The sequence below is a fragment of the Colobus angolensis genome, unplaced genomic scaffold (genome assembly GCF_000951035.1).
Source record: "Colobus angolensis palliatus isolate OR3802 unplaced genomic scaffold, Cang.pa_1.0 Scaffold98, whole genome shotgun sequence".
In the NCBI taxonomy this organism is placed as follows: Eukaryota; Metazoa; Chordata; class Mammalia; order Primates; family Cercopithecidae; genus Colobus; species Colobus angolensis.
Window position 1 is genome coordinate 1,208,618 of NW_012123820.1, and position 24,896 is coordinate 1,233,513.

General features: G+C 36.6%; 1 protein-coding gene across 1 annotated transcript in view; it reads right to left on the bottom strand.

Annotated features, from left to right (window-relative positions):
* CD47 (CD47 molecule) overlaps positions 1–24,896 on the bottom strand; it is a 42,327-nt gene that overhangs the window by 15,947 nt on the left and 1,484 nt on the right. The window contains exons 2-3 of the mRNA XM_011932738.1: positions 14,278–14,631; positions 7,463–7,552 (exon numbers count right to left, since the gene is read on the bottom strand). Of these exons, the coding sequence (XP_011788128.1) occupies positions 7,463–7,552; positions 14,278–14,542 (355 nt within the window). The 5' untranslated portion in view covers positions 14,543–14,631. The remainder of the gene's footprint in view (positions 1–7,462; positions 7,553–14,277; positions 14,632–24,896) is intronic.

The window sequence follows — 24,896 nt, forward strand, 5'->3', positions numbered from 1 at the left end:
TATCAAAACATTAAATGCAACAAAAAAATAAATTCAAGTAATTCTCCACCTAGTATTAAGACAAAAATAACTTAATGTGTTCTTAACAGGAGGCTCTTATCAAATTTCCTAGTATGATTTTCAGACTGCTTGGCAAGGCAATCTATGTAATTTTCAAAATCTGTGTGCTCTTAAGGATTCCCCTCAGCTACAACTACTGAAATCAATACACAAAATAAAGTACATGAGAAATAACAGTAGTTACACGCTTAACAAAAAATTTATAACCTTAGTGCTTAGCCTGACACAGGAAAACCAAGTATCAGGGGAGACAATATAACATTTTTGTGAACAAATTAGGCATTCTAAAATTTTCTTCTATATGTTCTACAAAATAATTAGTAACCAAAAGCAGGCTACTTCTCAGAAATCTGTTGGGTTGGTTCATTCATTTGTTCTACAAATATTTACTGTGTACCTACAATGTACCAGCCTCTTTTGCTAGTCTACATCAAGGAACAAGTAGAAGATTACTTATTTGACAATAATTGATTGAGCACTATCAATCTGTATGACAATCACTATTCTCAATGCTGATGGTGAACATAAAAAGCAAACACAAGGCCTGCCTCAAGACCCTTACATTCTAATGGGTGAGTGTGTGTGTTTGAGGGCAGGAGAGTGTGAGTGATGAGTATGTTACTCCCAAAACTTCTTTCCCAGTTAAATAGATGGTGAAGGCCTACTCTATTCTAAGAAAATTCCTTTATGCATTTAATCTTTCAAATTCATGCAGATGAAGCAATGACATGTCCCTCTAGCCACCTGAGAAAACAGCTAATGTTATGGATGGACAAGAAGGTTTTCTGATTTTGTGACTGACAGACAGCACATATAAGATAAAATGCAGGTTGTGACTGATGAAATCTAATGAAATTACCAAGTCAACTTGGGGATAAAATCAAGTCTATCATGTTAAGTTTCCATGACACCCCAAAGACTGGATCTGACACACCCATATAGGCTCACACAGACAGCAGTCCATCCAACAAAACCCAAAACCTAAGAATTTAATGCCTGCCCAAAGACATGACATTTGGAGTGACTGGTAAGTAAGGAGAGAGACAGGAAGGCTTACCAGGCTGATGTGTATCAGACTAAGAATAAATCATAAAGAAAGATGGGTTTGATTTCATTATTATAGTGCTGTTTTCTGATAACTCTAGGAAAGTAATTTTAGAATCTTTTTTGTATCTGTTGAGCTGTAAATGAATATTGTTTTCAGTGCAGAATAAAGCACATCTGACACCTTTACACATAAAATTACAATTTCATTTTTTAAATTATTTAAATTTAAATTGCTATTTTTCAAATATCTAATACACTTATTTAACACACACAAGCACACACAAATGAAAGCTTCTGAAACTGGTACTGGAAAAAAAATGAACATTAATACCATTATAAACTGGTTACTTGACAGAAGGCAAGTTAAATAATTTTATAATAAACTCCATAGACTATCCAACTTGCTCTGATGAAACAATTTTGTCACAATGAATACTGACTAGACATCAGTCTATAGGATAGAGATAAAAAAGCCCAGGCTTTGTGCATCAAGTACTTTGAACATAAAAGATGAAAGAAGAGGATGTCCAACAGACCAAACTTCCTTTTTTTCATTATCAACTTTCCCTGCCTTGTAGATTTCACAATTTTGGAGTGTATGGAGAAAGTTGTGATGTCTGGATTTGGAAAAGGTCAAGGGATTTCTACAAAAGAGTAAAATGCTGAGCTATAGATTTGTTCAATTCCTCCTACAATAAAATCAGCACATAATCACATTAATAATAGAACGTGCTCATTATATGGACAGGACCAAGGGAAAGCACTGGGAGTTCAAGATTATTGAACAGAATTCACAGTAAGGGGCCAGGCACGTGGCTCACGACTGTAATCCCAGCACTTTGGGAGGCCAAGGCAGACAGATCATGAGGTCAGGAGTTCGAGACCAGCCTGGTCAATATGGTGAAACCCAGTCTCTACTAAAAATACAAAAATTAGCCAGGTGTGGTGGTGCACACCAGTAACCTGTAGCTACTCGGGAGGCTGAGACAGAAGAAATGCTTGAACCCGGGAGGCGGAGGTTGCAGTGAGCCAAGACCACGCCACTGCACTCCAGCCTGGGCGACAGAGAGAGACTCCATCTCAAAAAAATAAAATAAAAAGAATTCACAGTAAACATAACAACAAAGTCTTATTATCAGGGGCCATCAACCAGGTCACAGAATGATTCTTTGTGATAATATTTATTGTATATTTTACTTTCTTGGATGGAAATTTCCTAGTCCAAGTTAGGATATGTCTTCACTTTTTCAGAATAATTTTTCTAATCTATGAAGAGATTTCCTGTTCCATTACTTATTTTAAATATGCTTTCACGGCCAAATTACTTTCATTATTAAGCTGTCCTCAAGTCAAAACTCAAGGACTTAATAGGATCTCAAGGTAGTATAATGAGAACTTTTTTCCTTGAATTTTCTAACAATGATTTCTACAGGAACATCTACTCAAAGACATCTGAGCCATAACCAAAATCTCTGTGGAATAATTTTGAGTAGGGAGGGGAAAGTTGAAAAAAAATTAAAGATGCCTAGAATACACTATTTTAAATTTGGAATCAATTACAGCAGTCCTCACTTTGCACTATTCTGATAGGAATTCCAGTTACCATGGTTTAATCAAATAAATTCCTCACAAATAGTCCAAATTTCAATTACCGCAATATATTAACTGAGTAACTGCATGAAGTACAACTTCACTGCTATTTCTTCAGTTCAAAAATAACTATGTAAACAGCAGATGCCCCATCATGATCAGTGGTCAATCATGTCACTTCTTTTGAAGACTGTTGGTGACTAGTCGCTGAACATCTGATATTTAGGTCATGCACAGACAGCAAAGTATGGAGTTTTGTTACCTCCTTGTTTCCCAGTGATAAACCCATGTGACATTTTATAATGGAGAAATCAAAAGAGGAAACTAGGCAAGAACCATGAAAGAGTAAAGAAATAAAAACTGACAAATGCTGGAAGTGAAATTTGAATAGACCATAAACAGAATAAGAGAAGAAATAGCTGATTGTGGGAATGTTGACATTACTGCAATGCAAGAAACTCTAGAGACGAAGCCAGAAGAACTCAGCGAAGGTGGACTTACTGATATAAAAGAGGAAAGTGAGGAGGATGTAACAAAAAGAATAAAGATGTCCCAGAGGAAGTCACTGGCAATAAAATAAACTTTAAACATTCAAAAACATTAAAGGAATTCTTTCATGACATTGAGAGTGCAAAGGATAAAACGGTAGAAACTGACCAAACTTAGAAAGGGGTATGACAATTCACCAAGCCATAGAGAAGATGCTTGCTCTGTATCCAAAGTTATACAAGAAGAACACACAAGTGTTGTTCAAACTACTCTTGATAACACACTTTCATTCTCAATGTTTCTAATGATTTAATTTACCACATACTAAATACTGGCTTTACTATTTTTCATTTCTCAATGTCATTGTCATTGATAATAACAGTTTTTAAGGTTTTAACAAAAAAAATTTTAAGGTCATGGAACAATACAATAATAGTTTTTCCCATTCATCGTGAAGATTGTTTTGCAGAGTTTCAGCTTACATGGTCATGTTTATGGTCTTGCAGTTTTGTGTGAAGCAAGTATTGTTTGTGTGAAGACACAGTTATAAAGGCAAAGAAAGAACAGACAGACCTATCTCAAAGAATTTCAAAATGTTAGCCAGTTCTTTACATACAGTTGGACCTTAATCCTGCAGGAACTGGAGCTGTAGGTGGACAGAACTTAAAATGATATCAAAGAGTGAGAAAGAAGAATCCTGAAAATCAGCCAGGAATTTAATTGTCAGTAGAGTGGCAAACTGAGTTGGTGTAGTTTTCAGAACACAAACAAAGCGTGTTAAATGCAATACTATCAGTTAAGGCTTGGTGTCTGATTCTAGCAATCTCAGAGTTGTTTGCTAAGCATAGAGATTCTGCATGAAAGTTCCTAAGTTAAATCTAAGCTAAAGATGAAGGTATTCAGGAACATTTCCCTGTGAGAGGCCTTTATCTTTGAAACATGGTCCAGGGCTTACCAAGTCCTGGCTGGGCTCTGGGAGTTTAAGAGTCTTCTTGGGCTTCTTCCTCAGTAGGACCAATGGCATCCTGAGATATCATTCAAGATACAGCTCTGGTATAAAGAAACGCTTTCTCCTCAGAGTGAGCAAATGAGGGCATAACCTGCTGTCTTTACTGAAAGTTTAGCCTGGTAAAGGTCCAGGTTTTGTCTTGGACCACAAAGCCTCACATGCAGAGCTGGAAAAACCACTGAGAGTACAGATGTAGCCAAGTACAGACCATAAATGGTAATCAGGAAAAGCTAAAGAGAACTAGAAATCTATAAAATAAAAGTCATGGGTCTGAGTTATTATGAATGCTTTAGGGGCTTTACCATATTGGATTCTAAAAAACACACATCTAAGCAGGTGGAAAATAGAGATGCTTTCTGTTTCTATTTGGTGGAATGCTCAGGCCATCAACAGGAGGCACTAACAGAAAAGTTAGATTTGGATCCATGACTATCTCGAAGATGTGACAAAGCACAGGATGCACATACATACATGTCTCCCTCGCTGCAATGACTTAAATGTGGGTGCTACAAAGCCAGGGCAACATGCACGTCACACCCACATTTCAGGCATGTAGCTAGCTCGGTGCCCAGCAATCCGCAGGCACCCCGTCACTAGGTATGTGCAGAGTAAGTAAACACATTAGGTCAACATTCTGCTCTCCTAATAAGTTTTAACTACTCAGTATCATGTGCTTAGATACAGGTTCACCCTTCATGGAAAGAAAATCCTCAAAATAAATGCAAAATGGGAAGGCAGCAGTACAGTGCAGTGGTACACAGTACTAGTTCAAATCCCAGTACTACCAGGAAACGGCTGGGTGATTGCGGGCAAATTGCCTAATCTATCTGTGCCTGTTTCTTATCTACAAAATGGGAATAACAACAGTGCCTATGCCCATAGAGCTCCTGGGAGAAATAAATGTCATTTCAGATATAGAGTACTTTGCACAGAACCTGTCATGCAGAGCAAGAGCTCCACAAATGGCTAGCTACTATTATCATAAACACCTTTAAACATGAGTGCAGGCTGGGTGAATCATGTATAGACATACCTCTTCCATGCACATACACACACATCTACCTGTTTCAAGATGAGCCAAAACAAAAAATTCCCACCAAAATATTTCTTTAGGTTTATAAGCACGTTCCTTAAAATATGACTAGTATAAAAAATATAAAAAAAGAACATTCCACCTAACACAAAAATTACAATTAAAATAAGATGCTTTTTCACCCATCGAATTAGCAGAGATTTTAGAGTTATAATACCAGAATTATAACTGAGGTGAAAGACAGGTATTCTCATCTGCAATAGTAGTTGATACAAACGTTTCTGGAAAACATTTTGGCAGTACGTATCTAGTGTCTTAAAATATCTCTGCCATTTCCAGGCTTCATATCTTTAGCAGAGTTATTTTCATAGTATCAAAAAAATTGGAAACATCCTTAAAATCCATCAAGATGAGAGTTAAGTAAATTATAGTGCATTCACAAAAGTAGAACACAGGCAGCTATAACAAGATTTCTGAAGACACGGGGGAAAATCAGAATGTACAAGCATATAAGCTGTATGAGTCCATTTATGGTTACCTTTTTAAAAAAAAAAAACAAAAATGAATAGAAAAAGACAGAAAGGGAAATAGGAAATTCACTAGAATACACCAATAGTTTATTTCTAGGTTTGGGGACTACAGATGAGTTTTTTTTTTTTTTTTCAATAACTTCCTACTTTGTATGGGGTGTTCTAAAGTGGTATGTATTTTTTTTTAAGTCAGAAAAAATATTGTAAAGCTCATTTTGTAAAAATACAGCCAACAGTGCACACACTCACTCCTGGTATTTCACTAAAAATAATGTCACCAATGATAACATCTGGATCAGCAAACATCCATCAAGCCAAACTCAAAAAATCGCACTATGTGAAATAATTTCATGATCTTTAAAAAAGGCTGTTTCCCTGCCCACGTCATATGACTTAGCACTTAAAAAGCCTGGCTCTGCCAATATGGTTAAAAGCTTTCCCTAATATCACTGATGTCAGAATAGGTCTTAATGCTATACCAGTCCTTTTCTTGATATAAAAAACTAAGAAATTCTAGGAAAATTTCAAAAAGAAGTCTAGACACTATCTTGAAAGTAAGAGTTATTAAATGTCTTGACAATTGCCACTGCCACTCCTTTCTCCCCCTTTTGCCCTTTCAGACAAAAGTTGAGAACATTTCTGAAATCACTGAGCATTTCCAGAATGCCATACATTGAGAAAAGTGCTTAAAACATATAATCATTCAGTCATCTCCCTTCCATGTTTATACATCACCATAGATATACACAGCTTAAACTGCTGAGTAAAAGTAAAATTCATAAAATATACAACTGGGCAATCCACTGCAATATTTTGCTAGCTTTTGTATGTTTAAAGGTTGCAGAATAACTTAAATAAGCAGTATTTATTCCTTGCCTATATAAATGTTTACTGGTCTTCAGGATGCTACATGGAAAGAAGGAATAAATCTTGTATTTAAAAAGCTTAAAAGTTTAGACTGTCACCTCAGAACTTCATTAATTTTGTAAATTTTCTTTACCAAAATATGAAAATATGGTTGATTAAACATTAACCATAATACATATTACCTATCTGCCTAGTAATGACAATTCTACATTGTTGAAGCTATATCTAGTGCAGCATCAAGATCTGCCCTCAGAAGTCTGGTTATGTTACTATTATAGGAAAGCAAGATCAGAGAACATAACTCTCTGGTGGCTGCTTCTTTATAGAGGCTGCAGAACTGCACAGAGAGGATGACAAAACATGGTTCCACTGGACTTTTCCAAGGGTGAACACATGTACACAGAGAAATTCAAACTGGGAAAATAAAAAGAGGGGAATCTAAATGCTCCGAAGTATAACATCCTATCTCAAAACTAATGCAGGCTGTCACCACCTGTTTACCAAATAACATAGTGTGTGTGTAGATGTTCTGTGACTATTAAAATGTGACATGAGTTTCAGGTGTTGTTACTAATATTCCTACTATCCATTCTTAAGAGATTAAAAAAAAAACAAACCATCAAATTAAAACCACCTTCTTAGGAATTAAAAGTGAACTACAGCAAAATGTGGGCGACAACATATACTTCAAGGAGACTAGCAGTATTCAAATTACATACTCATATTTATCATAATAGCACTTTTCCTAGTACAACTTTAAATATTTCACTGATAATGTCTCCTAGAAATAACTATATCATCACTGAAGCATAAATGAAAAGTAGAAATAATACTTACTTTTAATACCAAACTGTCCCCAAAACAGGAGTATAGCAAAAATTGGGAAAATAACAATGAGAATATTTTCATTTGGAGAAAACCATGAAACTGGGGAAAAAGAAAACAAAAGTCACAATTAATATTTACTATAACACTTTAAATCCTGCTATAATACATGCTTTATTATGGAGATGGAAAAAAATTAAAACTGTGGCCTTATTTTTACATATATTTATTTATATACACACATATATTTTATGTATACACACATATACGTAAAACAAATTACACATACAATGTACTTACGTAAATTTTATTTATGAAAAAAACTACACTTACTTAAGCGTTTCCCACATTTTTCCTATGTTTCAAGGAAGGAGGTAGTGCAGTGCAGTGGCTGAGAACAAGGCTCTGTGGCCACACTGCCAGGGTTTGAATCCAACTCTGACTTAACAGTCTGTGGAACCATGACCACCACTTGACACCACTTTGTTCTTCGGTGTCCTCAACTGTTACACCAGTATAGCACAGTACCTGTATCTTGAAGGACTGTTGTAACTACTAACAAAATTAATAAAGTACATGCAAAAGGCTTAAAACAAAGCTTAGCGCTCACCAACTACTCAGTTAACTAAAATTAGTATGTGTTCATGTGCTGAGTAGCTGTGTATGTAAAGTCCCAAGAATGTACCTTCAAGTAACAATGAAGCATTCCTGTAAAGACAGACTCAGGGAACCTAAGCGAGGAAGATGCACCACTAGGTACTCTCTTCTCACTGTGGCTTAGATGGAGAGAGATGTGCCCAGTCGGTCTTTTCTCAAACTCACTCTGCAATTATCCAGGCACAATTAGGCTTCAGGACTGTTTATATGTAAAGTCACATGAGTGGCTTTAGGGTATTAACGAAGCTGTTATTAAGTGGGTCACATGCTACTTTTATCATAAAAATATATCCACATATCCTATATAAAGGAAATTAAGATATTAAGACTTCAAATAAGATTTGTGAGAACTTTTAAAAATTAAGTTTAATTGCCTCTTATAAACCCCTAAGACCATAATCTTAGCCGTGAAATTTCTGCTCTAACAATAAAGCCAAGTAAATGGACTGAAAGTATTCTGGAGTTTGCCCGTACAAGGGGCTGTGCGGTTGGAAGAGTACTTCTGATACCGCCTTAAGCAAGCACTGGCATTCCTCTGAAATCAACACTTCTTTCGAATTCTACCATGCACTACCCCTCAGGTCAACAGGTGAGGAATTTTCCAACCTTTAACTCCATAATGATAGCCACATATTTCTTGTGTTAAGCTAATTTTTGTAATTTTGGTAGAGACAGGGTTTTATCATGTTGGCCAGGCTGGTCTCAAACTCCTGACCTCTGGTGATCCACCTGCCTCAGCCTCCCAAAGTGCTGGGATTACAGGCGTGGGCTGCCACACCCACTCTAAGTGATTCTTAACTGAAACTTATCAGTTTGTCACTCTCCCTTCTCACTATTGTGCCAGGATTTTAAATTGTTCCCTGGTATGTGTAGGGGATGAGGAGGGCAAGCAATGGAGAAGAGCATCCATAATTCTCTCAGTTTGAAATCACTGTTGCACATTTCTGCTGGATTTGAGCTATGGTCACTGATGAACGTGTTCCTCCTCTCTCTAATTTGTTACAGTGGGAAAAATTTGAGGATCACTGAATTAGATATTTAAGAACCAATTGAGATGCTGGGAGAAAAAAACCAACGTTTTATATAAAGACACTTGCATGCCTATTAATCTATTGATTTGTTATGGTAGTATTGTCAGATGATGTTAACTCTTGTTTCTCAAGGGGAGAGTGAGACATGATACTTCTTTCAGCTCTGAATTTCTATGCCACTAAGAACATAAATTAAGCTTAAAATGGACTAAACAATGTCAGATATTTTTCCATCACAAGATTAATAAAGAAAAGCCAAGAACATTCACATCCTTATTCTACCCAAGCTATGGCTGACAACTGTGTCTATCACTCTCCTCCAATTCCTGGACAGGCAGAATGGCTTCCACGAAAATGAACTTCTTGCTAGTAGAAAGGCAAAGAAGTGATATTACAAGGGTGTAGTCTACGAATGAGTGTTTAATTTTTACTTCCAAGCTTAAGTGTTATTAAAACCCAGGACCTCATTTGTCTTACCACTGTACAAAAATGAGACAACCTAAAAAAGTGAAGACACCATTTCTATCAACAAAGTGTCTCCTTCAAACCTCCACAAACACAGGGAACAGGTTACACACACACACACACACACACACACCCCACAGTAACATTTACAATACTAAAATGCAAACCAAATTTTTACTTGATGTTTCAGGATTGTAATGGCTTTTTTTGATGTGTTGACTTGCTAGGCTCCAGTCCCATTATTTATTTAATCAAACCCAGAATTCTAAGGTGGTCCCAAAACCACTGCCCTAGCCATGCATCTTTTATACTTCCCTCCCCTTGTGTGTGGGAGACTGAGACTATGAATGTATTGGATTTCATTTCTGTGCTTATACCACCTAGCAAAAGGGAGTTTGCTGACATAATTAAGATCCCGAATCAGCTGACTTTAAGAAAGAGAGATTATTTTTGAGGGAGAGACAGCTGACCTAATCAAGTGTTCTCTTAAAAGGGTCTGGGTTCTTCCTGGCAAAATAAACTCAGTATGTGAGAGGGATTCAACAAGTGGAAGATTCTCCTTTGCTGGCTTTAAACATGCAAGGGGCCAGGGGGCAAGCAATGAGGGCAATCTCTAGGAGCTGCTAGAATTCCCTGGCAGATATTTAGCAAACAAACAGGGACCTCAGTCTTACAATCACAAGGAATTGAATTCTGCCATAATTATGTGAGCCTAGAACACGACCCCAAACTCCAAATGAAAGTATGCCCTGGGCAACACCTTGATTTTAGTCTTTCAAGACCTTGATCAGAGAACCCAGTCATGCCATGACCAGGCTTGCCACCTACAAAACTGTGAACTAAAAAATGAGTATTGTTTCAAGCTGCTGTATTTGTAGTTGTTATGCAGCACTAGAAAACTAATACAAAGATCTTGCAATGCCTTCATGTCTTCATCATGAACAGACTGTATGTCTTGTTGATAATAATGGAATTGGCAACTCTGTGGAACTTGAACTGACCTTTCTAAACAAAACTCTTAATAGCTTAGAGAAAAATAAATGTTAAGTTTTCAAGTTTTTGTATTGCTAATAGAATAGAAATATTAATGACAAATTTTATGATTACTATTACTTGCATTTAGTATTTAGTTATTTACAAAGTGTTGTCACATGAACCACATACTATGGTGGTAAAAATACTGGGTTTTGATGCCAAAGAGATCTAGGTGTAATTCCTGGCTATTACTCTGACCTTGAATAACCTTGAATCTCTTTTGCTTCCCTGTTTGTTAAATGGTAAGACCTCCAGCTACCTCCTAGAGTTCTTGAGAGGATAACAGGACACGACTTACATAAAGTATGTGGCACATGTGCAAATAAATGTTAGGTCACTTTACATATTTGTACTGCAACCACTTCCTTGAAATCAGCAATGATGTCTTCCCCATCACGGAATCTGTGATGCCTAGCATGGTACCTGACACACGGTAGGCACTTAGTAAAATTTTGTTAAGTAAGAGAGATATTATTTATATCTCAAACATTTCCATGGTGATGGCATCTTTATTGTACTAAGAAAAATCTGAGGGCCAGATAGGTTGAGTTTCTTATCTAACTTTTTTTAAGCTATTAAACAGTGAAGTCTAGAAAACAGTGAAGTCTAGAAAACAGTGACGTCTAGAAAACAGCTTTGTAAATTCAAGTACAGTGCTCCTTCCAGTGGACTCTACTATACATAGGCACAGAGGTACATCAACCTGTATCTTATAGTGTTTCCATGTATTCAGTCCTAGTCCTCCGAAAAATAAAAAAAGGCACAAAGAACGGTCACTATTATCTGCGTTCTATTAAGTATAATTCACTTCTCTACTGAGCAAATTCTGTTTCTCATGTATGCCTGTATTTGCAAAAATCACAACATAGTAAAAATGGTTTCTAATGCCTAAATCCTCAAAGTCCATAACAGGTAAAATTCTCCATAGTAAGAGCCCTGCCCCATTTAACTTTTTGTGCAGATAAGTTTTTAACTGTTTTTTGTTTGTTTGTTTGTTTGCTTGTTGTTTTTTTCAGTTAAAAACGGTTACAATATAGTGGTACCAGATACTGCTGAGGATGTGGAGAAACTAGATCACTCTTACACCGTTGATGGAAATGTAAAATGAAATAGCCACTCTGGAAAAGTCTGGCAGTTTCTTTAAAAACTAAGCATATACTTATCATACAGCCCAGTAACCATACTTCTGAGCATTTATCCCACAGAAATGAAAACTGTGTCTACACAAGAAACTGTACACAATTGTGCATAGCAGTTTCATTTGTAACAGCCCAAACTTGGAAACAACCAAATGTCCTACTGTAGGTAAATGATTAAACAAACTGCGATATATTCATACTAGGGACTACTACTCAGCAAAAAAAAAAAGAAAGGAAAAAAAAACTACTGATAGACGCAATCACTTGAATAGATCTCAAGGGCATTGTGCTGAGTGAAAAAGTCCTCAAAAGGTCACATCCTGTATCATTCCATTTATATAGTATTGCTGAAATGACAAAATTATAGATATGGAGGGCAAATTGGTGCTTGCCAGATTAGGGACAGTGGGAGGTGGTGGTATGACTAGTAAGAATAAGCATGAGGGAGATGTTTGTGATGATGGATAGGTCTATGTCCTGATTGTTATATGCAAATATACACGTGATAAAATGAGAGAGAACCATTCACACACTGCACCACTGTGAACTTCCTGATTTTCATATTGTGTTATTGTCACATAAGTGGAAACCACTGGGGGGACTGGGTGAAGGGCACATGGAACCTCTCTATCTTTGAATCATCCTATAAATCAATAATTATTTCAAAAAATTAAAATGGATGCAAAGCCAAATGTCTCAAACTCTGGTAAAATTTTCTACATTCTCTATAATAAAACAACACTTTCTCCTTTTAATGGCCCCCAAAATAAGTCTAGTTCTTATTTTTATAGGATATTTGGAAAACAAAGAAAGATAAAACAATCTTTCAATCACATGCAAAATAATAAACTGCTTTCTTCTCAGATCCTGGCATTCCTTTCTCTTCCATCTTCATTTCATCTTCTGGCCTTTCAAATCTCATATCTTGAGTTTTCCAGTTTACCTCTCAGTGACCTATATTACCCCCCAAAGTTACTGTTCCCCCATGTCTTATTCTTTCATTTCCACAAAACTGTACCTTCCCTCAGAAAAATTTCAACTAGGTATTAGATGATCTAACTCCAGTTAGCCGCAGTGCATATGACTGACTGATTACACCCTTCCTGAAAGGTATACTTAACAACAACAAAAAAAGTTCCTTGGCCCAAATTAGTATCACTAGTAAAAGCTACAAGGTAAAAGAGATTTCTTAGCAGAAACACCTTTCAAATTCTCCTTGCCTACTCGGAGCCATTCCCTGCCCATTCCTCACGGCACACAAATCCCTCTCACAATGCTCCAGTCTAACTTCAACAACTTGATACCTTCCTTCACAAAATAAACATCCCAGGAAAACAACTAACGTTTACAACACACTTTGGTTTACAAAAAAACATGTTTACATGGGATCTCATTTGATGCTCATTAGACTATAGAATACATAAAAGCAAGTATCTATTGTAATCTCTTGGACATGAGGTCACTTGGACTCGGTTAAGTACCTTCTCAAGATCACACAGGTGAACAGTAAGTTGCTGAACAGGGGCTATAACTCAGACCTCCTGATTCTCAATCCTAAGCAATGTCCAAACATTTCATCAAACCAAACACCCCATTCCTAATCTGGTAGCAGATTATTTTACAAAAGCTAGATAAATAGTTGATCCAACTGAACAGAACTGAAGCTATCCATAGTTAAGGTTCTCAGAATGTGGTTAACCCATGATGGATAATATGACAGGTAATTTTAAATAGAGATTTCAAAACAGAAAGAACAGACTCATATGGGGCTGAAGAACTCAGCTAGCACAGCAGGGAAGAGCAAAGAGAGGAGACTATTCAGCTAATTTTACTGCCTTCTACACCTCACCAACCCAAGTTTGTGACAAAAAGGGCAGAATCATGGTGCTATAATCAAGTCTGAATTTGAATAAATTAATTTGAATCCCTACCTCTCTCATATTTTGGCCGAGAAAAAGAAGACCAAAGTAAGGCTAAGCACAGAAAATCTGAAGAAATCATCCATGATAATGTGATTTAATCTCCTGATTTTCCTCTATTCTCTCCAGAGGAAGCATGGCTGGGACTTGCCAACCCTTGGTCAAAGTGTAAGGTTAAAAAAAAAAAAAAAATACCAGAAGGCTGAATAATTGGAAAGAGACTTTAAAATTAGTCACAGGAAAGAAAGTATTTGGATGGCAGCAAACAGAAATGAAGAGTACATTACCCCAGGACCAATCACCCAAATAGAATGGTCCTTAGACCAAAAGTTTGAGAACCACACAATATACAAATGAACAAGTAATACAAATTAAACAGTAAATGTGTTTTACTGTGAAGAGTAGACTAACAAATAGGATAGAAATCACAACCTTAAACCTGCTAAACATTACATCAACATTTATTATTAATAGCCTGCTTTTTGATTCAAAGGAGTACCTATCCCCATTTGGCCTCCTCTCGAAAGAGGATCAGGTTGTACCAGGACAAATAAAAAAAGGAACTTTCATAGAAGTCTTACCAACACGATATTTTAGCTCAATGATCGTTTCACCTTCTCTGGTTAATTCTGTTACTTCACAAGTGTAGTTTCCTGTGTGTGAGACAGCATCACTCTTATCCATCTTCAAAGAGGCATCTCCTTTTAGTAACTGTGAGACTTCAATTTTTGCACTACTAAAGTTAGTGGAGACAGTGGACTTGTTTAGAGCTCCATCAAACGTGTAAATATCTCTTCCTTTAAATTTCCACTTTACATATACTTCGGTAGTGTTTTGTGCCTCCATATTAGTAACAAAGCATGGAATGACGACAGTGTCATTACAGAACGTGAATTCTACAGATTTTGTTTTATTAAATAGTAGCTGAGCTGATCCTGGAAAGGAAAAAGAAAAATAGTTCATTAGTTATAGAAGTCTGTACTGTAAGATCTTAAGTTATAAATCCTTAAGATAAACAGCAACATTCCCATTGTTCACTTAAGTAAACAGTATAGCAATGAAGAAGAGCTATTAGGTGAAACACGGAAACAAATTATATTTTAATATTAACTTGCACAGCTGGAAGGCATCATTAGGACTTTTCTTTATTCATTCTCAATAATACAAAGTATACATTACATGCGTCTTGGGAATAAATTCAGCAACTATGTTAGAACATGCAGGTGTAGTATCTGGCTTCCGAAGCTTTGAAGTAATCATTACTGCCTACTGATATATGTAGAAAAATATTGCATTTATCAAGGTAAAATTTTGAACAGAAAATCAAATCAAATATTTTATTCAGTCTCAGCTTCAATACATTGCTAAATAGAACTTGTTGAACTGATATGAAATTTATCTTTACCCTTATGCTGCATTTCCCAAAAAAGTGGCAGGTTCTACTGTACTATAATATACAAAGTAAATAGGATGAATCAAATCACATCTTTCCACTAGGATGGAAAATCCTAAAATACTAATGAGGAAAAAACCCTAATATCTGTGGCTACTTTCCCATTGCAAAATATAGGCAGCAATAGACATTTTGTATGGGAGTCTTGAATGACATTTTCCCACTCCTACATTTCATTGACACTACAGAACAACAATCTCCAAATGTGTATTACAGGTATTCTTCCTCCAAGAAACCACAAAACAGTGAAAAAGCTAAGTAAGATACAAGTTGAAACCAAGAGCAGTTACTTCTAACAAGCATCCTTTCAATACTTCTCAATAGGATAAACTACCAGTTGTTGCCTTATAGAAGAGAGACTGGGTAAATAAATGTAATCACTCATTGTTCAACTAAAACGTACAAGAATGTGTAGGAATTATAGTTGTCTTCCATATTCTTCAGCCACTCAGCAATTCTTTTATCTAAGTAGCTACTTGGCCTTCCCCTCAAAATAAAAACAAAAACAAAACACAAATTACTAACAAATACAAATAAAATATCAACTTTGTTAATAGTTCACAATTAAGATTTCCTTCTACATAAACTAGAATAAAAATCAGAGGCATAGAATGTTTCTATTGTAAGAACACAATGTTTATTCAATAAATACCCCATTAATTGAATGCAAGGATGCATAGTGGAATATGTACTGGATAATGTTCAAAACACCTGAGTAAAAATTCTATTTCTACCCCTTTTTAATATGCTGCCTTAAGCAACTCACTTTTCTATGCCTTGATTTACCCTCTAAAATAGGAGGATCTCTTAAATAGGAGGATCAAAAACAAACACTGGGCTACTTCACAGAACTGTGTTGAGCATTAATGTGGAAAATATAGCGGCAAGTGCTCTCTAAACAATACTATGCTGTAAAAATGTAGGGCGATACTATAAAAACTAGATAATCTGGCATTTTAATGTAATGATATGGACCTTCTTTGACTAGTCCAAATGGTTATATTTCTGGGAAACTGCGGTCTGAACCTACATTATGGGCATCCACAGCTTACCTCTTACCAGTTTTCTACATTTCTGGCCACCCAAATATTAGGAAGCCCAAGGCAAAACCCGGACTTCTGCTGCATTCTTTAAAACTTGGAATTGTGAATTCTTTCCCCTGAGAGAGAAACACTGAGGGAGAGAGAACGTAGTATACAAGAGAAGAAAAAGGGGGTGAAGATGTTCAAATTACAAAGGCAGGAAAGTATCAGAAAATATGGTAAAGATTTTGAAAGGGATACAAAGATCACTGGGTATTCTTTCAGTGAAGTGCTGGGCAATGTCTAACAGATCCTGTGGAATTACCTGACTCTATAGAAGCCTGCGCCTTTCACTGACTTTGGGCTGTTTTACAGTTTCATAAGTTGTAGAAAACTGAAGGTAATTCAAATGGATTGGTTTCCCTAGAGATAAAAATAAATCGTGTTCTGCAATTGATTTCCACCTGGTGGAAGAGAGGACTCCAAAAGATTACATTTTATTGCCCTGAGGATATTGACCAATTTTGCATTTATTAGCAAATTCACTTAGGCATTCTTGATTGCCTATAAAAGTGTCTGTTTTTCCAATTTTCTTTTAAAAGGGTTTTGCCTTCTTGCTGGTTTGCTTGTTAATTAATGAGTAAAATAAAATCTTTGACACATTTTCATTTTATATTTGCATAAATCATGGTTTGACTTTTTAGAGATTATTCTTAAAAAAAAAAAGAGGTACAAATGAACTCAGTCATCCTATGAAACTTTCTGCAAAGGCTTTAATGAAGTAAGTAAGAAGTAGTTGGTGAACAATCCACAATTTCATAAATGTTTAGAGAATGAATTTTCAAAGGAATACAGAGAGCAATCATTGCACTGCATTATTTGTTTTAATAAAAACATTTTATAGCTGAAGCAATTTAAGTAGAATAAATGCTATTAGTAAAAATAACAGTAAAATTGACCTGGATAAACCATAATTTGAATAACCTTTGCACTAGTAATTAATAAATAAGGGCAGGCCAAAAATATCACTCTAGCTGTTAACTACAACTTCAATCTCTATAATAAGATGCATTAAAACACTATTAAGCAGTAAAACTGTCTGATTTGGGGTTTCTTCCTTTTGCCTACTGCCTTCTCATAAAACAGCAAACTGAAGAAACTATTTCAAATGTAGAGAGCAAATAAAGAAACACAGATAATTAACATGAATAAGAAAACTCTGAATAAACCAAATAATGCTTATAGCAGTCTAAATCAGATAGAAGTAGACAAATGTAACCAAGAGTAATGCCAGAGTTATAGATAAACTAGCAAATAAAATGGGAAAATAATTTTATATCAAATGCCAAAAGTATTAGACTTGAAACCTTCACTGGAACTGTACAAGTACTGGTGAATATAGACTATCAGCCCAAACTATCACAGATCACAGTCTAGAAAACAGCTTTGTAGTGGCAGAGAAGACTCAATCCATGGTGGTCACAGCACACAAGTTCAGGTTAGAAATTTTAAAAATGCAGCCAACATTTGTCGAGAATTACCTGTGATGAAATATTGTGACAGGATGTGGGCACACAGCAATGAAAAAATATAGTTATCATCTTTTAGGAGCTTACAATTCTCATATGGGCAATGATAAGTACTTTATATAATACAAGGTTACAAGTGTTATCTTCTCTGTATGGATAACGTCCTTATGGATAGGCAGAAGAGTAATCGGTCTTACAGATTTCTAAGAAAATTTGTGTTGCTACTAGGCAAAAAAAGAAGAATGTCATAGTCCCTGCTCCTCCAGGCCTTCAATCTTTATCCTTTTACATGTTTCATGTAAATGTTCTCTTCTTTTTAACAACTATTAAATTACTCCCTTTTGCCCTTTATCCCATACTCTCCAACAGTCCTGTCTCCCTATTTAATACAAACTGAATCCTTCAGAGGAGAATTCTGAAGCTTCCAATACTCCTTGCCTATAAACTTACCTGCAACCCCAACTGTCCACACCGTTGGTTTTTTTTTTTTTTTTGCTTCCTTTTCAGAAATGAATCCCATCACCTGAGGGCTAGTTTCCATTTCTGCTCCATACCCATCAGTCTCCTCAAGGACTTCCCTTAGTTGATTCTCAGCCTCCCACATCCCCCATTCCATTTACAAGGTGTTTTGTGTGTGTCTTTAAAAATTGCTTGAATATTCGCCAACTTAAAAAAAAAAAAAAATCCCTCATACTTGTGTCTCTCTTCCCTAGCATCCCAAATTAATAATCTATAAGCATTTCCTCACTTCCAATTCAATCCTTAAATCTGTTACCAGCCTCCACCCATTCACCCCTATTTCTGCACTACTACAGCTCTTGCCAAAGTCACCACCAATCCCTTGAGAAAAATCAAATATACATGGTTCACTTTCTGTCTTGACTTTTCCACAGTTCTTGAGCCAGTGGGTGGTTTCTTTCTTGCTCTTCTCTCTTGGCCTCCATGGTATCTCCTGATTATTAATTTCCTCCTGCTTGGTCCACCCCATCCTAGTTTGTTTTCTTTGTTGAAATCTATTCCTTGATTCACACTAAATGTTAGTGTCCCTAACGGCTTCCGATTCAACACCCTCTGCCCCCCAGTATTTTCCCTGACTCCCATGGTTTTCCTCACCTGCAAACTTTTAAATAAAAAACTTAATCATGCACTGCCTTTCTTCTCAACAGCAGATGTTGGACAGCCAACTGCTGCGCACTTCCACTTGGATATAATACAGTTATTTCAAAGTCAGTATGTCCAAAAACTTATGTACCCCCACTTCTTACCCTCAGCCTAAATCACTTTGCTAAAGCATTTTCTATCATCTACCAGTGAACCAGACCTGGACCTAAGAATCATGTTAGATTCCTCCCTCTCCTTAGCCATGGAGAATTCTTTGTAGGTTCAACCTAATTAACAGTTCCTAAATCCAATGTCTGTTGAATGAATGAATTAGACACTCATCCTCTCCCTTGAACTACTGCCACACCCTCCTAACCAGCTCCCTGCCTCCATCCTCAAGGTTTCTCCATCCTGGCCCTGACGTATTTTCTACAGTTCCCAAAATAACTGTTCTAAATGCAAATGTGCACTCCTTTGCCTAAGATACTCAACCCTTTTCAGGCTAAATTCTAAGTACATTAGCATGGAATACAAACAAGGTCCTTCAAGATCCTTTCCAGCCCCACCTCCTATACTCCCTCATTTCCACTCTAAGCTCCAATCATAATGACCTTACTGCAATTCCATGACTATGCAAATGCACTCTCATCCCCATGCCTTAGCACATACTGTTCCTCAAACCTAAATAGCCTATTAACTATTATACACTATTACCCCACTGAGTACATACGGTGTATAATAGTTAAGAGCACACATTTAGGGGTCAGACCCTGGTTTAAGACTCAGCTCATGCACTTCTTAGCTGTATAACCTTAGGTAAGTTACTTACCTCTGCCCCTCAGTTTCCTCATCTATAAAATGTGAATACTGGTGGTATATACCTCATAGAGATATTGTTAAGATTTAATAAGATAATGAACATGTTTTTGTACCACCTTTCACATATACAGCAAGTATTCAATAAATGGCAGCTACAGTTGCTAACTTTTGCTCTTCTTACAAAGGCGCAGTTGAGTTGTTCAATCTTGTTTCCCTTCCCTACCATTACTCAAATGTATTCTTCCCCTCCTTATTGCTCCCACTGCCTTGTGTTCAAATGTTGTCACTGTACCTACTACTGTATAATTACTATTTTACTTAACTGATCTCTCCAGGCTCAGAAAGTAAGACACTGTCTTCATTTGGTATCCCAAGAATCTAACACAGGGTCCAGAAAGTAGGATTCAATACATTCGTTGTGAACGTAAAAAGTTTAAAGTATAAATTCCATAGAAGAAAAATCTAAAAATCATGTGGGAGAGGATACACTGTTCTTCCATATTTCAAGAGAACCTGCCACTGCTTCTCACTTGTATAGACTTGATTATGAAATCATGAAGCTGCATATTTTCATGGAAAATCTCAAGTCACTTGTATGGCTGGATAGAAAAGTTCCTTAAAAATCACAAGAATGTGTCTTCCTAGAGGGTGAATGATCTTCCTAGAGGGTGACGTTTAAACTGGGTCTTAAAGGATGAATAAAAATGTTATGGGAAAGAAGGTGCTTTCTAGGCAGAGTAACGTGTACAGCCAGAAAGTGAAGAACAGAAAGCAGAGAATTATTTAAGTGAGCTCTAGGAAATGAGGTTGGAAAAGACGATTAAGAAAAATTCTAAAGGGCTTCCTTGAATGTCATGCTGAGTTTAGACTTGATAACATAAACAATCATAAACCACTCAGATTTAATTTCATTTAAAAAAAAAAAAAACATTGACAGCAGTGTAAAGGAAGGACTGAGGGCAGCGAGGGAAAAGAGAAAGGGAGATCCATTAAGAGACTATTGCAATAGTCCAGGTAAAGAACAACTGGACAGAAGACCCAAAACTTACAGTAATCAACAGAAGTTAGTTGTGGAAAGCAGGGGAGATAAAGAGGGGAAAATTAAAATTGTTAACCAAAATAGTATGCATAGCTAGTTGAAGGGTAGGTTAATTATAGAGAAAAGAGGCTTAAATATTTGTGGGGAATATCTTTCCATCTGTTAATGGACTACTGAGATCTGATGTACACTATGTTTGAGAAGTGAAAGAGGAAGAAGATGGCTTTATCAAGCACTTAAAATATATTAAGTGGCAGTGACTCTTTTACAATAAATTTGGCAATGTAAGAAAGCAGAGAAGGCAACAACTGACAATGTGGAGGCAGGGACAAGGGCAAGGACATTTTGGTTCTTGAGGTTTTTTGTTTTATTTTTTAATATGGGGTAAAATTCGATCACGTGTGCAAGCTAAGGGGAAGGAGTCAATGGAGAGGGAAAGATCTAAGATGCAAGACTGAAGAATTAAGCTGACTGAGCAGGTCTCCAAGATGGTATAAGTGAAAAGATGGTAGACAGGTTGTCCCTTCCTTGGAAAGGTGAGTAGGTTTTCTTCTGACGCTGGATGAGGGAAGAGAATGAGATGAAGGTTATCTAAGATGTTATAGATCAGTTTAGTAATGGTGGGAGGGAAGCTGAGGGAGTCCAAACCACACACCACTATTTTTTGCGGTAGAGTAGGAAGTTAATTATCTGCTGGGAATGGATGTTCAGGAATAGGGTAAGAAGTCTCCGCAGCCTCTAAGGTAAAGAAGCAAAGAGCATCAGTAAAGATACATGCCAGAAAGGAATCCTACCTACTTTTGCCCTTAGAACTAGTGTCTGGCTTGAATAACCAGAGTCTCAAACTCAATTGGGTTATGTACAAAAAGGATGAAGTCAGGTCTCTCCTCAATGAATGCTAAAATAAAGGTCTGGGGTAGAGTGGGGTGTCCACAAGTTGTACTTAGTTCTGACCCAAAGCAATCCCCCTAATGAATTTAAAAGTGGCCTTGGCTGGGTGCGGTAGCTCACGCCTGTAATCCCAGCACTTTGGGAGGCCGAGGCGGGCGGATCACGAGGTTAGGAGATCGAGACCACGGCGAAACCCTGTCTCTACTAAAAATACAAAAAATTAGCCGGGCATGATGGCGGGCGCCTGTAGCCCCAGCTACTTGGGAGGCTGAGTCAAGAGAATGGCGTGAACCCAGGAGGCGGAGCTTGCAGTGAGCCAAGATGGAGCCACTGCACTCAAGCCTGGGTGACAGAGCGAGACTGTCTCAAAAAAAAAAAAAAAAAAAAAAAGTGGCCTTATAAGAATGGAAGAGGCCAACTTAGAACTACAAGGGGCAGGGCAGTTTAAAGTCAATAACATCCAGAATTATGTCCTTATCAAGCACCTAAGTACCATCAGGGGATAAAAACAAGATATCCCTATGGTCTATATACTACATCTTAAGTCATTAAGAGACATACTGTCTGAAATTTGTCTATATGCCAAAGAGGGCTTTGCAAACTGCTTGGTGCATAGCATAGGCCCATACTTGCTTGAAATGGAAAAAGTGGTTTTGACAGACCTTGAACTTGCCAAACCCCTTGCTTTACCTTTTAACCTACAGGTGTGATACATATTCAAATATGCACATTAATTCTCCTAATCTGAATCTCAAACCATAAGACTGACCAGATTCTGAGTCTTATGCAACTGCTCCATGGATTTGGAATGAAATATTCAGAGGCGGGTATAGCTTGATTTCTGTTTTAACACTGTATAATCACAAAGAGGAAAACCCCAGATTCTATTGTCTTAGTCTAGATATATCAGAATCAAATTTCCTGGGTGCTCTGTATTTTCTACTTCAGCACTACAATGAGTTTAACAAAACTGATCCTACACTATTATTGTTGCTCTTTTTATCACAGAAGAAATATCTACACCAGTGTACAAAGTGAAAGTAACTTCATGATAACCCAAGACAATATTATTAAAATCAGACTGAGAGATAAGATATGAAAATAGAAATGTTTATCTTGTATAAAAAGGTAGGCAGAAACCTAAAAGACAGGGAAACTGATTGAAAATTATGTCACAAAAAGAACATTACTATATTAAAAACAATGCCTATATACTAGCTATAGCTGAATTCATATTACGAAATGCAAATCTAGTTTTGCTAACATGCGTGATTATTTTGGATTTAGAATATGCAACAATTTGGGGGGAAAGTCATCTATCTCTCATCTTTAGAACCTGGCCTTTCAAATCTCCATGAACAACTCAGTGGCAAAGATAAAACATCTGCCAAAACACAGATGACAGCATGAGCAAGTGTCCTAATGGTAGTGTTTAGTGTAATGCTTTAAAAAAACACTGCCTCTAGACTGCTGGGGCGGCCCCATAAATACGTACTTTTAAATAGGTGTTTACTTCCTTAAAATGGCAACTTGTATTTAAAAATAATATATTCTTTGAGAGAAAACATTTTTATTTAAACAAGCCGAATTACTACTAGACTTGGATAATGGAAAAAAATTTTATTTAATCATATATACCCCGATTTAAAACAAACAAACAAACAAAAAAAACTCATTTTGAACAAAGAGAAATCATTCAACCACTAAAAAGTTCACAACACCATCATTATTTATTTACGGTTTTATTTGCTAGCTAATAAATACCACTGAAACTATGCACTTTTAAACAAAGTATAATTGGACATGAGTGGGGGCAGAGTGGAACGCAACATAGTAATTCATTCCACATCTCGCAAACCATTAAGGTGCCTTGCAGTTTGCTTGTGATTGCATGAAATGAGTATCTGAGATAACTTCTTTTACCACAAAGGCCACTAACACTGTAGAGGGTGCCAGGAAAGGTCCCTGATTCCTGGGGCTTGATTAATGAAACTGAAAACAAAATCAAACTTCAATAGAAATGAATGTACAGATCCATGACTTTCTTACTCATTCTACATTCTAAAGTCAGTCTCTCAAACCCTCGGTTTGCTGAGACATCTTTCTTCATACATGTCCCTTTCGAAGTTATATATTAAACACATACAAAAACATATTTTATAACAAATACTATCACTTCCTGTTTTACAGTCCACACTTACATCAATTGCATAATGCCTGTATTTTGCGGTTTTTCAGGTGAATATTAACTAAGTACAATAAAATACTATAAATAATGATTTCTATGACTCTAGGGATTCGAACACATTAAAATTGTGTGTAAACGAATGCTAATTACATGATATTAACTATTACTAAAGAAGGCCTAACATAAATCCTATCACTCAAAGTACCATTCCAACAGTTCTAATCTACTTGATTTAAATCTAACCTACCTGTTTTAAAAATAGTATACGGTTTATACTTTTTACTGTTTAGGCAGTTTGAATAAGTGATACTGTATCACTTCATATCTGGATCAAAATGAAAGCGTTCTGAAATTATTATGCGATTATACAACACATCTCTGAAAGCAGTTTTGGCAATAATGATAGTAAAGGCAACAAGCATACTAAACGTGATGACAAGAAACACTGTCTAACATCAATCATTTAGCTAACGGAGATCTTGATTCAAGTGGTCAGCAGAGACTTAAGGGCATCTTGGAAATAGCTAAAGTCACAAGCCTTTAGGAATGGCACACTGAGGCTAATAATCAGTTTAAAATTGAATTAATTTAGCATTCTAGGATAAATGTAACAATTGCTGGTACTGGTACTCAAGCTGAATTCTGAATCTTACAAAAGTTCACAAAAGGCTCTATAGATGTGAAGTGTGACAGGCACTCACTGTAGAGCTACGAATGTTTCTATTCCTTGCTCAGTTTTTACAGACGAAGCACACGTTTTACAAAAGCGAAATGGATTCCAAAAGCTCGGGGTGCGGGGTGCGGGGTGCGGGGGGGAGGTTCTTTGGCGTCGAAAGACACCAAATCCCATTCTGTTGCACATGTTTTGACTGGAGGTTACTGTCTTCCTATTTCAGGCGAAATCCAGATTACTTTTAAAACGGTTCCCCCAAATAAAGTGGGAAAAACTTCAACGTACAATTTAGAATGTATGCAAGTGGCTGATGGGGTGTGGGGGTCACGAGAAAGAAAGAGTTTCCAGCAAGCTTATTTTTAGGATTAAAAACTACAGCAAAAATTACACGGCCGGAAGATTCTTCTGATTGAATGCTGAGTTGAAAATGAAACTTAATTGTGTCCTTTACGTCCTCTTCGCTCCTATGTTCATGTGGGAGGCAA